The sequence below is a fragment of the Heptranchias perlo genome, chromosome 10, assembly GCF_035084215.1.
Source record: "Heptranchias perlo isolate sHepPer1 chromosome 10, sHepPer1.hap1, whole genome shotgun sequence".
NCBI classification, from domain to species: domain Eukaryota; kingdom Metazoa; phylum Chordata; class Chondrichthyes; order Hexanchiformes; family Hexanchidae; genus Heptranchias; species Heptranchias perlo.
Genome location: NC_090334.1, coordinates 63,769,158 through 63,787,622, shown reverse-complemented (window position 1 = coordinate 63,787,622; position 18,465 = coordinate 63,769,158). Strand labels below are relative to the sequence as shown.

Below are 18,465 nucleotides of genomic sequence, written 5' to 3'. Positions count from 1 at the left end.
GGGCCACGGGGGAATGGGAGTAACTGGATTGCCCTTACAAAGAACTGGCGTGGTCTCAATGGGCTGAATGGCCTCCTCCTGTGCTGTAACCATGCTATGATTCTATGATTTGGACCCACACCCACTAATAACTGACTGCTGGTGGTAAGGATTCTACAAAAGGTAAGTTTGGGAAAACAGCAGAGGATTTTCTCCCATCTATCTGGGCTGGATTCAAACAAAGCTTGCAAATGTGGAAGTCCAGTCTATCTGACTGCATCGCCCTGACTGATGTGATTTGAATCTTCTGCAATAAACATATTTAGATTGTTTCAAAATTGACTCTCTCTCTTCAGGAACGTTGTAGATAAATTATATGTTGGTTGTTTGACCTGAGCAACACTCCCCAGTTAGCAAAGTAAGTGACCCAATTCCAATGCAATTGATTGAAGCTGTGTTGATCATGATCTACAAGGTTAGAACATAAGAACATAAGAAATTGGAGCAGGAGTAGGCCAATCGGCCCCTCGAGCCTGCTCCGCCATTCAATAAGATCATGGCTGATCTGATCCCAACCACAAATCTAAAGAACACAAGAAGTCGGAGCAGGACCCGGCCACATAGCCCCTGGGCCCTCTCCGCCACCCACAGGGCATTGACCGATCCGAACTCAGCTTCATGTCCAATTTCCTGCCCGCTCCCCATAACCCCTAATTCCCTTTACTTCTAGGAAACTGTCTATTTCTGTTTTAAATTTATCTAATGATGTAGCTTCCACAGCTTCCTGGGGCAGCAAATTCCACAGACCTACCACCCTCTGAGTGAAGAAGTTTCTCCTCATCTCAGTTTTGAAAGAGCAGCCCCTTATTCTAAGATTATGCCCCCTAGTTCTAGTTTCACCCATCTTTGGGAACATCCTGACCGCATCCACCCGATCAAGACCCTTCACAATCTTATATGTTTCAATAAGATCGCCTCTCATTCTTCTGAACTCCAATGAGTAGAGTCCCAATCTACTCAACCTCTCCTCATATGTCCGCCCCCTCATCCCCGGGATTAACCGAGTGAACCTTCTTTGTACTGCCTCGAGAGCAAGTATGTCTTTTCTTAAGTATGGAGACCAAAACTGTATGCAGTATTCCAGGTGCGGTCTCACCAATACCTTATATAACTGCAGCAATACCTCCTTGTTTTTATATTCTATCCCCCTAGCAATAAAAGCCAACATTCCGTTGGCTTTCTTGATCACCTGCTGCACCTGCATACCAACTTTTTGATTTTCTTGCACTAGGACCCCCAGATCCCTTTGTACTGCAGTACTTTCCAGTCTCTCGCCATTAAGAAAATAACTTGCTCTCTGATTTTTCCTGCCAAAGTGCATAACCTCACATTTTCCAATATTATATTGCATCTGCCAAATCTCCGCCCACTCACCCAGCCTGTCTATATCCCCTTGCAGGTTTTTTATGTCCTCCTCACTCTCTACTTTCCCTCCCATCTTTGTATCATCTGCAAATTTTGATATGTTGCACTCGGTCCCCTCCTCCAAATCGTTAATATAGATTGTAAAGAGTTGGGGACCCAGCACCGACCCCTGTGGAACACCACTGGTTACTGGTTGACAGTCCGAAAATGAACCATTTATCCCAACTCTCTGCTTCCTGTTCGATAACCAATCCTCCACCCATGCCAGAATATTACCCCCAATCCCGTGATTTTTTATCTTAAGTAATAATCTTTTATGTGGCACCTTGTCGAATGCCTTCTGGAAGTCTAAATACACTATGTCCACTGGTTCCCCTTTATCCACCCTGTACGTTATATCCTCGAAGAACTCAAGCAAATTTGTCAGACATGACTTCCCCTTCATAAAGCCATGCTGACTTTGTCCTATTAAATTATGCTTATCTAAATGTTCCGTTACTGTCTCCTTAATAATAGACTCCAAAATTTTACCCACCACAGATGTTAAGCTAACTGGCCTATAATTTCCAGCCTTCTGCCTACTACCCTTTTTAAATAACGGTGTTACATTAGCAGTTTTCCAATCTGCCGGGACCTCTCCTGAGTCCAGGGAATTTTGGAAAACTATCACCAAAGCATCCACAATCCCTACTGCCACTTCCCTCAAGACCCTAGGATGGAAGCCATCAGGTCCAGGGGATTTATCCGCCTTGAGTCCCATTATTTTACTGAGTACCATCTCTTGAGTGATTTTAATCGTATTTAGCTCCTCCCCCCCGAGAGTCCCCTGTTTGTCCAGTGTTGGGATATTCTTAGTGTCCTCTACTGTAAAGACTGAAACAAAATATTTGTTCAGCATTTTTGCCATCTCCATGTTTCCCACCATTAATTTCCCGGTCTCATCCTCTAAGGGACCTATGTTTGCCTTAGCCACCCTTTTTCTTTTTATATAACTATAGAAACTCTTGCTATCTGTTTTTATATTTTTTGCTAATTTCTTTTCATAATCTAACTTCCCTTTCTTAATCAATCCTTTAGTTACTTTTTGCTGTCTTTTGAAGAATTCCCAATCTTCTATCCTCCCACTAAGTTTGGCTACCTTATATGTCCTTGTTTTTAGTCGGATACTATCCTTGATTTCTTTACTTAGCCACGGGTGGCTGTCATTTCTTTTACACCCTTTTTTCCTCAGTGGAATATATTTATTTTGAAAGTTGTAAAATAACTCCCTAAATGAACACCACTGCTCATGTACCGTCTTACCCTTTAATCTATTTTCCCAGTCCACTTTAATCAATTCCGCTCTCATACCATCATAGTCTCCTTTATTCAAGCTCAGTACGCTTGTTTGAGAATCAACCTTCTCACCCTCTAATTGGATATGGAATTCAACCATGTTGTGGTCGCTCGTTCCAAGGGGATCCTTAACTAGGACATTATTAATTAATCCTGACTCATTACACAGGACCAGGTCCAAGGTTGCCTGCCCCCTTGTAGGATCAGTTACATACTGCTCAAGAAATCCATCCCTGATGCACTCAATGAACTCGTCCTCAAGGCTGCTCTGCCCAATTTGATTTGTCCAGTTAATATGATAATTAAAATCCCCCATAATTATGGCTGTTCCCTTATTACATGCCCCGACTATCTCCTGATTAATACTTCTTCCAGCAGAGTTGCAACTATTAGGAGGCCTATATACTACGCCCACTAATGTTTTTTTTCCCTTATTATTCCTTATCTCCACCCAAACTGTTTCATTATCTTGATGCTTTGTCCCAATATCATTTCTCTGTATTACAGTGATTCCTTCCTTTATTAACATAGCCACCCCACCTCCCCTTCCTTCCTGCCTGTCCTTCCTGATTGTTAAATACCCTGGCATATTTAATTCCCAGTCGTTGTCACCCTGCAGCCATGTTTCTGTAATGGCCACAAGATCATACCCATACGTAGTTATTTGTGCCATTAACTCGTCCATTTTATTACGAATGCTACGTGCATTCAGATAAAGAACTTTCAAATCTGTTTTGTGACGCTTAGTTCCTGCTTTTTCCTTTTTTAACACTTTACCTATTACTCCATACCTTCTGTCCCTTCCTGTTACGCTTTCCTCTCTCTCCCTGCTCAGGTTCCCAACCCCCTGCCACTTTAGTTTAAACCCTCCCCAACAGCACTAGCAAACACTCCTCCTAGGACAGCGGTCCCGGCCCTGCCCAGGTGCAGACCGTCCGGTTTGTACTGGTCCCACCTCCCCCAGAACCGTTTCCAGTGTCCCAGGAATTTGAATCCCTCCCCCTTGCACCATTCCTCTAGCCACGTATTCATTTGAAATATCCTCCTATTTCTACTCTGACTAGCACGTGGCACTGGCAGTAATCCTGAGATTACTACCTTTGAGGTCCTATTTTTTTAATTTACCTCCATACCCAATACACTCCCCGCCCGTTACGCTCCCCGCCCGTTAATAGTAGTGACCAGCCAGTTTGTCAGTTGCAACCCGCTTGCCCTAGTAAAAGCGTGTTTTAAATTTGTTTACATATCATCGTAGGTACAGCACAGGAGGAGGCCATATTTATTATAATAGTCTAAGCTCAGCTTTATTCTGAATCTCATATTGTGACTTTTTCCCCAGTTCGTTAAGACTGTCCAGTATAGTCATATACATGGCCTTGATGTAAAACTTGCTCAATAGATAGTTTTTTTGTTTTTTCTTGTGGTCCAAATCTAATTTTCATGATTTTTAATGAGATAATTCCCAGAGTAGATATAGTGATATTAAAATCTATTCACAAATTCTGATAACACTAGTTCTGACAGATAATCTCATCAAGTTTTACTGTATTGCATTGAATTTCAAGTAAACTGGTAATACTTTTGCATCACTATTACATAGAAAAGAAACAATTTTCTGCTATGCTCATCAATATAAAAATTCTAGGACATTTAATTTATAAATGTAAAATACAGATATTGTTTGCTATGAATTCTCACATTCTTGATGTGCTATTCTAAGCTGAATTACCTGACTCTTTTCTGATCTTTATCTTTTTAACTTGAAGGCAGTGGTAAAACGCTAGCATTTGCTATTCCCATGATCCACCTTATATTAGAATGGAGACAAGCTAAGGAGGCTAAATTGAAGAGAAATGAGGAAATACAGCAAGGCAACCTGGATACTTCTAAAAATGACGGTCAAGAAGCAGTCCATGATGATGTACTGGAAAATGCCAGTGAACACCTGGAGGAACATGAGGAGGTGGAAGCAAATGGCAATGAAGAGAATCCTGTATCTCACAACCTAGGCTGTGTAAAAGTGATCAACAATGCAAATTTTGATTTTGAGATTAGTACAGCTTCTAATGTTGAAAATCCATTGTTGGGCCTGGTCCTAACTCCAACAAGAGAATTAGCTGTCCAGGTAAAGCATCATATTGATGCTGTCGCCAAGTACACTGGTAAGTATGCAGTAACTGTGCACGGCTTTACAGTATGCGGGGTATAGTAATGTTTTTCAGGATTCATCTCTGAACTTGTTAGCAGAATAAAGTCACTATAGAAATTTCAAATTTTACAGAACTAAGTTGCTGAAAATAGTAAGTACCTGTGGTTGTCTTATGTAGTACTTTTTTCTCTCCCCGTGGTGGTTATTTGTATTTAGAGCAAATACAAAGCAGTAATCCAGTTGAGTGTCAGCATTACTTACTTTTTGTCAAGGACCACAATCCTAACTGATATTTTGCTTGCGGGCCACTCAGAAATAGTGCAAGATGGAGCGAAGTAATATTACTGCAGTACCCCACATAATTCATCTCTGGTTTTAATCTGGTCAGCTGTCAAGTGGTGACCAGATACTTTATCACAGGAAGAACAAAAAACTATAGAAGCGATACATCTATTTTAATCGGGCCCTTTCACATGTTGTATGGAAATTAGGGCAACTACGTATCTTAACGGCATTCCCTTGCTGCCTTTTGCTGGCATGCAAGAGGCAGGAACATTGAATCCCACCTCACCATTGCACAGCCAGGTAGGCTTTAGGATATAGATTTACAACTAAATCAAACGCTCTTTGCAGTTTTTTTCCCTTCTGCTCGTTATGCACACACTCGAGATCTCAGAATTTTGTCTTTTGGGAGAGTAAAAATTTCTTTTAAACCTGTAAAAATTACTTTTAGGGAGAAAGGATGGTATTGAATTTGGAGAAATTATGAAATATATATGCTGGAGTGAACAATTGTTTGTGCCCATGTATGTATATTGCAGTATTTTTATACTACACTGCCTTTGCTAAGAATGGAACAAAAATACTACACAGTAATGGTTGCATGAGAATTATTTTCATAGTTAGTCACCCAGTTGGTTTCTACTCTCATCCATGCCATTGAGGAGATGCAGATCTGAGATTGGGCTCTTCACTACTTGCTTGTGAGGGTCGATAGAAAGAAGAGAATGGGATGGTGTGTTGACCTAGGCCATTCTTTCACTTTGTGTAAACACTGACCAACAGGCATTAGCAAATATGCAAACAGGAGATGACCTGTACACTGCCTTGTTTAGGGACTGATATTGTGAGACCTAAAGAGGTGGGAAGAAATGAAAAACAATTAAAATTAGTATTGCATTGGAGTGAAACTAATCTATATACCACCCAATTTTTTTGGTGATCACCATTTTGTGATGGATTCCAGGATGCTGTTGGCAAATGACCAGCAAGCCTGATTCATGCAACCTGGAGGCTACACCTGTCACTAGTGGGTGGAATGCTTCTCACTGTACTCTAAATAACTTTGCACGGCAATGTCCTGATGAAAAGGATGGCCATAGTTGGAAAATCAGTAGGAAACTTATCAGTACATTATGCTGGTAAGCTGTGAGGTTATAACTTATTAACAGTACCCCACAAACACTTTTGGGCTCCCTTAGCTTGTCTCTTACTGACTTGTCCCTAACTTCTGTGCCCTTAAGTAAGGGGTGAGAGTGAACACTATATTAGACAAACAGAAAATGTACTTGTGTGAATTTCTCAGTAGTTTTGTTTGGAGACCCTTCAGCATGACAACGGGTGAAGGGTTTCCATGCACGTCACTCTACTGAACAAAAGAAAATCAGTGGTGGGTAATGGAGCTCTTTTCCACTATTACTACCAGCATCAGGCATTCCCAGGTTAGATATGCTGTGCCTTAACATCAGGACAGAGGTTTCCAAACAGGTGCATGACAAAGTTATCAGGGGAGTGTGCGAGCAAGACGAGCTGGTGTAAACTAACAAGTACAAGAGCCACCGATGCAGTCTCGCGTAGACAAAGGAGGTGGGCGTGGTGCGACCGCAGCACAGCATGGGTTGATTGAATTCCTGCCAATTTGTAGAAGCAGTCAGTAGACTTATCTGAGCTGCTCCACGGAATGAATCTCCGAGAAGGGGGATGGGGGGCTCAGCAAAAAAAAATGTTTGGTAATCTTTACACTAGAATATTACTCACTACTGCACCAGTATGAATTTTTCCACTTCCCACACTAGGCGACCTTATGCTTTTTTGAGGAAGATTGCTAATTTCTGCCAAATTATGAGTAGATTTCTGCTGGGGGGGTCCATGCCAGTAGAAATTAGGTTCAGACTGATGAATATCATTGGAATGCAGCAGAGAAAGGACTCTCGTTCCCATCTCGGCCAGATTTGAATTCCAGTCCCAGTATGCTTAACCCAGTGTGTGTGTGTGTGTGTGAGAGACTGGATTATTAAGTACCTCATCTTCAATCCATACTTTTGCAGGGATCAGAACTGTAACATTAGTTGGAGGAATGGCTGCTCAGAAGCAGGAAAGGGTTTTGAATCGCAGGCCAGAAATCGTGATTGCAACGCCAGGGAGACTGTGGGAACTGATAAAGGAGAGACATCCACATCTCTGTCATTTGAAACAACTCAGGTGAGCCAAAATCCATTTGAATGTGTTGTAGTAGTATTGAGGGGGGAAAAAAGAAGTGGTCATCAAGAAACTTAACATGTTACATCTGATTATATAATGGTTGAAAGAAACAACTTTAGTCCTAAAGCGTTTCACAGCCAATTAAGTATTTTTCAATTGTAGTCACTGTTGTAATGTAGGTAAACACAAACCAATTTTTGGAGAGTAAGGTCCCACAGGCAGCAGTGAGGTAATTGACCAGATAATCTGTTTTGTGATGTTGGATGAGTGAATGTTGGCCAGGACCCTGGAAGAATTCCCCAGCCCTTATTCTGTTACATTGAGTATGCAGCACAGAAACAGGCCAGTCGGCCCTACTGGTCTGTGCTGGCGTTCATGCTCCTCACTAGCCTCCTCCCACCCCTCCTCATCTAACCCTTTCAGCATATCCTTCTATTCCTTTCTCCCTCATGCTTATCTAGCTTCCCCTTAAATGCACCTATGCTGTTTGCCTCAACTACTCCATGTGGTACTGTGTTCCACATTCTTATCACTCTTTGGGTAAAGAAGTTTCTCCTGAATTCTCTATTGGATCTATTAGTGACTATCTTTTTTTATGACCTCTAGTTTTGGACTCCCCCACAACTGGAAATATTTTCTCTACATCTACCCTTTCATTACCATAGTAGGTACATTACAGTAGGAGGCCATTCAGCCCACCATGTCTGTGCTGGCTCTTTGACAGAGCTATCTAATTAATCCTATTCCCCTGCTCTTTCCCCATAGCCCTGTAAATTTTTTCCCTTCAAATATTCAATTCCCTTTTGAAAGTTACTATTGAATCTGCTTCCACCACCCTTTTCAGGCAGTGCATTCCAGACCTTTGCAACTCGCTGCGTAAAAAGTGTTTCCTCATGTCCCCTCTGGCTCTCTTGCCGGTCACCTTAAATCTGTGTCCTCTGGTTACCAACCCTTCTGCCACTGGGAACAGTTTCTCCTTACTTCTGTCAGAACCGTTCATGATTTTGAACGCCTCTATCAAATCTCCCCTTAACCTTCTCTGTTCTAAGGAGAACAACCACAGCTTCTCCAGTCTCTCCACATATCTGAAGTCCCTCATCCCTGGCACCATTCTAGTAAATCTGTTCTGCACCCTCTCTAAGGCCTTAACATCCTTCCTAAAGTGTGGTGCCCAGAATTAGAGACAATACTCAAGCTGAGGCCTAACCCGTGTTTTATTAAGGTTTAGCGTAACTTCCTTGCTTTTGTTCTCTATGCCTCTATTAATAAAACCCAGCAACCCATATACTTTTTTAACAGCCTTCTCAACTTGTCCTGCCACCTTCATAGATTTGTGTATGTGCACCCCCAGGTCTCAGTGTTCCTGCACCCCCTTTAAAATTGTATCGTTTGGTTTATATTGCAGCGCCTCATTCTTCCTACCAAAATGAATCACTTCACACTTCTCTGCATTAAATTTCATCTGCCATGTGTCTGCTCATTTCACCATTCTGTCTACATCCTCCTGAAGTCTGTTACTATCCTCCACATTGTTTACTACATTTTTGAGTTTAGTGTCATCTGCAAACTTTGAGATTATACCCTCTATACCCAAGTCCAGGTCATTAAAGTATATCAAAAAGAGCAGTGGTCCTATTACTGACACCTGGGGAACACCACTGTATGTTTCCCTCCAGTCTGAAAAACAACCGTTCACCACTACTCTCTGCTTTCTGCCGCCTATCCAATTTTGTATCCACGCTGCCACTGTCCCTTTAATCTCATGGGCTTTAATTTTGCTAACATGTCTATCATGTGGTACTTTATCAAATGCCTTTTGAAAATCCAAAGGCATCTTAAAGACTGCTATCAGGTCACTCCTTAGCTTTCTCTTTTCTAGAGAAAAGAGCCCCATCCTGTTCAGCCTTTTCCTGTTAAGTTTTATGAAAGGGAAATCGTATTTGACAAATCTATTTAAAAAATTTTTGAGGGTGTAAACTAGCAGGGTAGATAAGGGGGAACTAGTGGATGTAATATATTTCGATTTTTCAAAAGGCATTCGATAAGGTGCCACACGAGACTTGTTACACAAAATTAGGGCTAATTGGATAGGGAGTAATATATTAGCACGGATTGAGGATTGGTTAACGGACAGAAAAGAGAATAGGAATAAACGGATCATTTTCAGGTTGGCAGGTTGTAACTAGTGGGGTGCTGCAAAGATCAGTGCTTGGGCCTTAGCTATTTACAATATAAATCAGTGACTTGAATGAGGGGACTGAATGTAATGTATCCAAGTTTGATGACGATACAAAGCTAGGTGGTAAAGTAATTTGTGAGGAGGACGCAAAGAGGCTGCAAATGGTTATAGACAGGTTAAGCGAGTGGTCGAGAACATGGAAGATGGAGTATAATGTGGTGAAATGTGAAATTATCCACTTTGTTAGGAAGATAGAAAAGCAGAATTTTTTTTTAAAAGGGTGACTTAGAAATGTTGGTAGTCAGAGGGATTTGGGTATCCCTGTACACGAATCTCAAAGTAAACATGCAGGTACAGCAAGCAATTAGGAAGGCAAATAGTATGTTAGCCTTTATTGCAAGGGGGTTGGAGTATAACAGTAAGGAGGTTTTGCTACAATTATGTAGGGTTCTGGTGAGACCACACCTGGAGTACTGTGTACAATTTTGGTCTCCTCACCTAAGGAAGGAGATACTTGTCTTAGAGGAGTACAATGAAGGTTCACTAGATTGATTTCTGGGATGAGAGGGTTGTCCTATGAGGAGAAATTATGTAGAATAGGCCTATATTCTCTGGAGTTTAGAAGAATGAGAGGTGATCTCATTGAAATGTATAAAATTCTTAGAGGGCTTGACAGGATAGATGCTGAGAGGCTGTTTCCTCTGGCCGGAGAGCCTAGAACAAGATAAGGGGTCAGCCACTTAGGGCCATGATGAGGATAAATTTCTTCACTCAGAGGGTTGTGAATATTTGGAATTCTCTACAGAGGGCTGTGGCTGCATAGTCATTGAGTATATTCAAGACTGAGTTTGATAGATTTTTGGACACTATGGGAATTAGGGATATGGGGATAGGGTGGGAAAGTGGAGTTGAGGTAGATGATCAGCCATGATCTTGTTGAATGGCTCCTTGGTGCCACACTTGGTCAAATGCTGTCTTGATGTCAAGGGCAGTCACTCTCACCTCTGGAATTCAGCTCTTTTGTCTATGTTTGGACCAAGGCTGTAATGAGGTCTGAAGCCGAGTGGTCCTGGCAGAACCCAAACTGAGCATCGGTGAGCAGGTTATTGGTGAGTAAGTGTTTATTACTTTGTAAAGTGGATCTATTGTGTAAATTGTCACAGTAACTGATTATAAAGATGTGATGTAAAAAATCAAGAATGCAGCACACTGCAAATGCAGAATAATTTATATTATTCAATTGACCTAGGTGCTTGGTGATTGATGAAGCAGATCGCATGGTTGAAAAGGGACATTTTGCAGAACTGTCTCAGCTATTGGAGCTACTACATGACAAAGAATACCATCCAAAAAGAAGAATCTTTGTATTTTCTGCCACTTTAACTATGGTTCATCAAGCTCCTGCAAGAGTATTGGGAAAGAAGAATGTCAAAAAAATGGATACAGAAACCAAGTTAGAAGTTCTGATGCAAAAAGTAGGCATCAAAGGAAAACCAAAAGTGATCGATTTATCCAGGAAAGAGGGTACAGTTGAGACCCTCACTGAAACCAGGATCCAGTGTGAGGTAGAAGAAAAAGACACATACCTGTATTACTTCTTGCTTCAGTATCCAGGCCGAACAATGGTCTTTGCAAATAGTATAGATTGTATTAAGCGTCTGAACGCACTGCTCACTATCCTGGAATGCAATCCACTGCCGCTACATGCAAACATGCATCAGAAACAGAGGTTGAAGAATTTAGAAAGGTTTGCTGAGAGAGAGAGGTAAGTTTCTAAAACCATTGGGGAAAGTATATATTATATCTGAACCTCCTGTGCTCTTTATAATCTTAGCTGGAGTTGCTTTAAAAGTTTTGAGTGTGTAGATGCTATTCAACATTAAAATTTTAGCTGCTTGAAGGGAAGATCTGTGCATGCATATAGACATGCTTGTGCAAGGCATTCTCCTGGGCAGTGGAATTGCATTTGAAGCCAGGCAATAGGAACGAGGTATTCCTGGCTGGAATAGTACCTGTCTTTGAGTAAATGCAGTCACGGCAGAAAAGGAAAATAAACTGGCCATAAATAGCATTTGACAAAAACCTACATTATTTTTTCAATAATAAACCTCACACTTTCCTTTTAGGATTTCAGTGGGACAAGTTTAATTGCAGGGAAGTTGAGTTCAATAAATGAAAATGTTATTTCTGTGAATACCAAACAAAAAGGAAGTGGGTAGGAAGAACCATCTAGATGTGGCTAAATGACAGGGTGTCAAGTTCTTGTTTATATGAATTTTGTTTGGGAAACTTTGGTGACATTCATTCTGAACGTTTTCCTTAGTTTGTCTTTCTTACTATATTTCAGTTGTGTTTTACTAACCACCGATGTTGCAGCACGAGGTCTAGATATTCCAAATGTACAGCATGTTATTCACTATCAGGTATGGCTGAAATGGTAAAGTCTAAATTCTTGAGAGCTTTTCCTTTTAGTATCTTCTGGGGTGGGTGAATTTTTTTTAATGAGATTATACAGTACATAAAACCTATATCTGAACTGCAACAAGCTTCACTCGATCTAAGGTTTTCTGTTGTATATCATACAGTAGGTACAGTCAAGAAGGAGGCCATTCGGCCCATCGTGCCTGTGCCAGCTCTTTGAAAGGGCTATCCAATTAGTCTCGTTCTTCATAGTCCTGTAAAAAAATTTTCTCCATGTATTTATCTAATTCCCTTTTGAAATTTACTATTGAATCTGCTTCCACCACCCTTTCAGGCAGTGCATTACAACTTGCTGCATAAAGAAATGTTTCTTCATGTCGCCTCTGGCTCTTTTGCTGATCACTTTAAACCTATCTGTGTCCTCTGGTTACTGACCCTTCCACCATTGGAAACAGTTTCTCCTTGTTTACTCTTATCAAAAGTGTTCATGATTTTGAACACCTCTATCAAATCTCCCCATAACCTTTTCTGTTGTAAGGAGAACAAGCCAATTTTCTCCAATCTCTCCACATAACTGAAGTCCCTCATCCCTGGTACCATTCTAGTAAATCTCTTCTGCACCCGCAAGGCCTTGACATCCTCCCTAAAGGGTGGTGCTCAGAATTGAACACTACACTCCAGCTGAAGCCTAAAGGTTTACCATAACTTCCTTGCTTTTGTACTCTCTGCGTTTATTAATAAAGCCCAGGATCCCATATGCTTTTTTAACTGCCTTCTCAACTTGTCCTGCCACCCTCAAAGATTTGTGTATGTGCATCCCCAGGGCTCACTTCACACTTTTCTGCATTAAGTTTTATCTGCCATGTGTCTGCCCATGTGTCACCAGTCTGTCTATGTCCTCCTGAAGTCTGTTACTATCCTCCACATTGTTTACTACAATTCTGAGTTTCGTGTCATCTGCAGACATTGAAATGATACCCCCATACCCAAATCCAGGTTATTAATATATATCAAAAAGAGCAGTGGTCCTAATACTGACCCCTGAGGAACACCACTATATTTCCTTCCAGTCTGGAAAACAACCGTTCACCACTACTCTCTGCTTTATGTCCCTTAGCCAATTTTGAATGCATGCTGCCACTGTCCCTTTTAATCCCATGGGCTTTAATTTTGCTAACATGTCTATTATGTGGTACTTTATCAAATACCTTTTGAAAGTCCATATACACATCCATCGCACCACCTTCATCAGCCCTCTCCGTTACTCCATCAAATAACTCAATCAAATTAGTCAAACACGATTTTCCTTTAACAAATCCGTACCATCTTTCATTTATTAGCCCATACTTTTCCAAATGCCAATTAATTTTGTCCCGGATTATTGTCTCTAAAAGTTTACTCACCACCGACATTAGGCTGATTGGCCTGTATTTGCAGCATTTATCCCCCTCTCCTTTTTTGAACAGGGGTATAACATTTCCTCTAGACATGGGGGAGGTGCCAGAGGACTAAAGAGGATTGGAAGATTGTGGCCAGAGACTGCAATTTCCACCCTTACTTCCCTCAGTAACAGGATGTTTCCCATCTGGACCAAGTGACTTTTCTACTTTGAGTACTGCCAATCTTTTAAGTACCTTCTCTTTATCTAATTTTATTCTATCCAATATTGCTACTACCTCCTCCTTTACTGCCACAATGGCAGCATCCTCTTTAGAGAAGACTGATGCAAAGTATTCATTTAGTAGTCCTCTGCCTCCACAAGAATATCTTTTTTTGTCCCTAATTGGTCCCGCCCTTCCTTTGACTACCCTTTTACTATTTGTAGGTTTATAAAAGACTTTTAGGTTCCCTTTTATGTTGGCTGCTAATCTATTCTCATACTCTCTCTTTGCCACTCATACACCTGTTTTTAGATCTCCTATGTAATTTCTGTATTCAGCCTCGTTCTCTTGTATCATGAACCTTACATTTGTCATAAGCCTCTTTTTTTTCCGTTTCATTTTAATCTCTATATATCTCTAGTCATCCAGGGAGCTCTAGCTTTAGATGCCCTTCCTTTCCCCCCACCCAGGTGTAGGAATGTGTCTATTCTGTACCCAAACCAACTCTTCTTTGAAGGCCTCCCATTGTTCAGTAACCGTTTTGCCTGCTAGTTTTTGATTCTAATCCACCTGGGGCAAGATCCCTTTTTAACTCACTGAAATTAGCCCTCTTCCAGTTTAGTATTTTCACATTTGATTTTTCCTTGTCCTTCCACAACTATTCTAAACTTAATGATATTATGATCACTGATCCCCAAATGCTCCCCCTGCCCCACTTCATTCCCCAGAACCAGATCCAACAGTTTCCTTCCTCATTGGGCTGGAAACATACCATTCCAGAAAGTTCTCTTGTACATACTTCAAGAATTCCTCCCCCTCTTTGCCCTTTACACTGTTACTGTCCGAGTCTATATTGGGATAATTGAAGACCCCAATTATCACCACTCTATAGCTCTTGCATCTTTCTGTAATTTGCCTGCAAATTTACTCCTATCTGATTCCCGCTATTTGGTGGCCTATAGTACACACCCAGTAGCGTAATAGTTCTTCTATTGTTCCTTAACTCTAACCAAATAGATTCTGTCTTTGACCCCCCTCAACTACATCCAGTGCTATAATAGTTTCTTTGATCAATACTGCCATCCCCATCCTTTCTTTCCTTCCCGATCTTTCCTGAAGACCTGGTAGCCAGGAATATTAAGTACTCAATCTTCCCTTTCTTTGAGCCAGGTTTCTGTTATTGCCACTATATTAGTCCCATGTGGCGACTTGAACCTGCAGCTCACCAACTTTATTTACTACACTACTTACGTTTATGCATATGCACTCCAATCTTAGACTGCCTCGCATTTGCCCCATTTGATCCCTCCTATTTCTGAACTATTCTTTACTCTAGCGCTAATTGTCCCTCCCAGTCCTCTGTGCACCTTGTTTCTCCTGTCTAATGTTTCATTCTGGTGTCCATCCCTCCTGTTTACTATTAAAACATCAAGGAAGGAAAAATGCAGAACACGGATACCACTTGATACCTCAGTACATCAGAGACTTGCAATACTAATCCAAAATCACTTATAATTTAACAATAATATGGATTTTTGTACAGCTTCCCCGCACCACTGAGATCTACGTCCACCGGAGCGGCAGAACAGCTCGAGCCACAAAGGCAGGTCTTGCATTGATGTTAGTTGGGCCAGATGACGTGATTCACTTTAAGAAGATATGCAAAGCACTGGGCAAAGATGAAAATGTTCCTCTGTTTCCAGTGCAGGCTAAATGTATGTCTGCAATAAAGGTAAATCATTAATCACAATCTTTTCCAGTTTCCCATATCAGGTATGCACCCGTAAGTCAATACATAGAAAATTAACCACAGTATTGGGGAGGCTGGTGTTGGAAAGGTGAGCATGCAATGCTTTTAACATTTTTAAAAAAATCAATAACACTCTTGGTTTATTTAATAAGGTTCTGCTGTGAAGTAAGTGCATTTTCATTTTTTTTTTCCATAGCTGTACCACACACCATTCCAAGGAGTAGGTAGTCTGCTCCTGTGTATAAGAAAAAAAATAAGCTGGCGAATAGATGTGCCAAAGTGGCTTGAATGATAATCAACCCTTTTATTTCATTGATAAGTACCTGGCCTCCATTTCTTGTTGATGGGGGCAGATAAAAGTAGGGCAGAATCCCACCCCTTTTCAGTATAGTGCAGCTATTTTTTATATTCTGGGATGTAGATGTTGCTGGCAGTGCTACATTTAATTGCCCATCTCCAGCTGCCCTGATAACTGATTGGCTTGTTAGGCCACTTTAGAGGGTATTAAGAATCACAGTGTGGGACTGGCACCGGCACCATATGTATGCCAGACTGGTTAGAGGATAGCAGGTTCCCTTCCCTGCAAGATGATTTTTTTTTACAATAATGTAGCTTTCATGGTCATTTTTTCTGCTGCTAGTCCACAACTTACCAGATTTATTGAAGGCAATTTCACAACTTTCCTTGTTGAGATTTGAACTGAACCTCTAGATTGCTTGTCTAGTATCATAAGCACTACATTGCTGTATCCAAATAGTATACCTTTCATTTTTATGCATGTTGAAACCATTTTCTGTGGACTGTACAGGACTTATGGGGCTGGGGGTATCTAATACAAACATTGTTAATTGGTCTGCCCATGGCACTTTTGGTTATGGCTGGCCCATCAGCACTGCTGACTTTTTTATGCAAAAGAGCACTAAGGGTAGGAGAAGTTTCCTGGTATCTTCTTCAACCAGAGCTGAGTTTCTGTAAGAACATTAAATGAGAACATTTAAAGCAAAGCTTAAATTTGAATCAGATTTGATTAATTTCTGTGCAAAGATTTAAAAAATATTAACTGGTATGGATAAACTTACTGCATGGAAGGAACATAATTGTTGAATACTTTTAAAAGTGCCGCCCTGCTAAACACTTGGAGCTGATCCTACATCGCAGTAAGGCCTGTGACAGAGGTACGTGGACCTTGGCTAACTATAATTGGAGACTTCAATTTATTTTAATGAAATAATCCAGTAACCTGGTTATTGTACCAGCAGTATCAAAACCCAATTTAAGATTTCTGGAGTAAGACATCAAACACTTTATAATAAAATGCCAATTTTGGTCGTCATGAGCAAAAATGAAGCAAAGTATTTTAAAATAATGCAACTCCAAAGCATGATTTGGAAGGAGGTTTGATACATTGGGATTGAATCAAAGTGTTGGTGCTTGGTAAGCTCATCTAAATTTGATCCTCCATTGAATTTCTAATCTCAGCCAGGCAATAGTATAGGACTTGAGGATCTTAGTAACTGAAGGAAACATATTGACCAGTTTCCCACCCTGATCACTCCTAAGAGTGCTTGGACCTAAAAAGGATAGATCAGAGTACTTTCTAAATGGTACATACATTAAAATGCCATGGACAGGTACAGAAAATAATCAAAAAGACTAATGGAATGCTGGCCTTTATATCTAGAGGACTAGAATACAAGGTGGGTGGGGTAGAAGTTATGCTACAGCTATACAAAGTAGTGTGTTCCGTTCTGGGCACCACACCTTAGGAAAGATGCCTTGGCGGGAGTGCAGTGTAGATTTACTAGATACCTGGACTCCCAAAGGTTAAATTATGAAGAGAGATTACACAAACTAGGATTGTAGTCCCTAGAATTTAGAAGATTATGGGGTGATGAGATCGAAGTTTAAGATGTTAAGGGGAACTCAGATTCTATCTACCCTATTTCCACTGATTGAACTAGGGGACACGGCCTAAAATTTAGAGCCAGGAAACACTTCTATACAAAGGGTGGTAGAAGTTTGGAACACTTCCTCAAGTGGCAGTTGATGCTAGCTTGATAGATTTGTTAACCTAAGGTATTAAGGGATATGGGGCTATGGCATATATATGGAGTTGGGATATGGAACAGGCTGGAGGGGCTAAACGGCCTACTCCTGTTTTGTTGATGTTGGGTGAAGATTGAATTGGCCTCAGCTGTGATGCTCCTTAAAATTGATTAGCCTTTTGCAATTAAGGCTCAGAATATTCCAGCAATGAATCAAAGCATTCAGAAGAGGGAGGGGTAGACTTGTATGTGATATTCTGGCCCTGCACTGACCAGCTTTTTAATTTAAAAAATTGCCAATTGTTTTAAACTAGAATAACCTCCCATCTGTTTATGCATTGTCCAGCTGAATCAGACAATCTCATACATGCTCCTTTTTTTCAGCATTATAACAAATTAAGCCTCTACTATGAAGAGTTAAAGTATAGAAACATCAAATAACACGAGCATGTCCCTATAATTTCTGAAAGTGAAGAGTTGTAATTTGGGGGTGGCTACCGTGAAAGAATTGTTAGACACCGCGGAGGCTGAAGGAACCACAGCAGCTGTAGCACTTCAGCCCCCTGATGCTGACTGCCTCAGCAACTCCTACCCAAGTCCTTGAATAGTACTCAATCTTCAACCAAATGCAAAATTTAAAAGATATTCCAATTTTTAAAAAAAGATGTAACTAGCTATAAAGTTGGGATAAATATTGTAAAGTTAATTCAGTCTAGTTAATTAATTTTGTTTGAGTATCTGGTTAAGGCTCAATATACTCCATAAGCATCCAAGGCAATTGGTTTTATTCAAAGTGCAGTATTAAAGAGTCTCTAACATAAAGATAGATTTGCAGCTCTGATTGATCAGTTACATGATACATTTTATATCAATGCTTTGCACTGAACTTCATACTGTAACTGATATTACCCAGTGAATTTTGTAAGAAATGCCAGACCATGCACTGCTTCAACATAACTAGTGTAAAGTTTAGATTAAAATTTAACCAGAATTCAATACTTGTGTGCTCAGTTTTTCTTGGCCAGTGAGCAATCCAGAGCCAGCACTGCTTAGTCATCCCTGCTGTGCACTTATGCCTCTTCCCCACCCCCATTCAAGCA

The 18,465-nt window shown here is 40.7% G+C and overlaps 1 protein-coding gene across 2 annotated transcripts in view; it reads left to right on the top strand.

Moving 5' to 3' along the window:
• ddx24 (DEAD (Asp-Glu-Ala-Asp) box helicase 24) overlaps positions 1-18,465 on the top strand; it is a 28,998-nt gene that overhangs the window by 9,292 nt on the left and 1,241 nt on the right. For both annotated transcript variants that reach the window (XM_067991948.1, XM_067991949.1), the window contains 5 exons: positions 4,506-4,901; positions 7,216-7,369; positions 10,798-11,313; positions 11,896-11,971; positions 15,114-15,302. In XM_067991948.1, the coding sequence (XP_067848049.1) occupies positions 4,506-4,901; positions 7,216-7,369; positions 10,798-11,313; positions 11,896-11,971; positions 15,114-15,302 (1,331 nt within the window). The remainder of the gene's footprint in view (positions 1-4,505; positions 4,902-7,215; positions 7,370-10,797; positions 11,314-11,895; positions 11,972-15,113; positions 15,303-18,465) is intronic.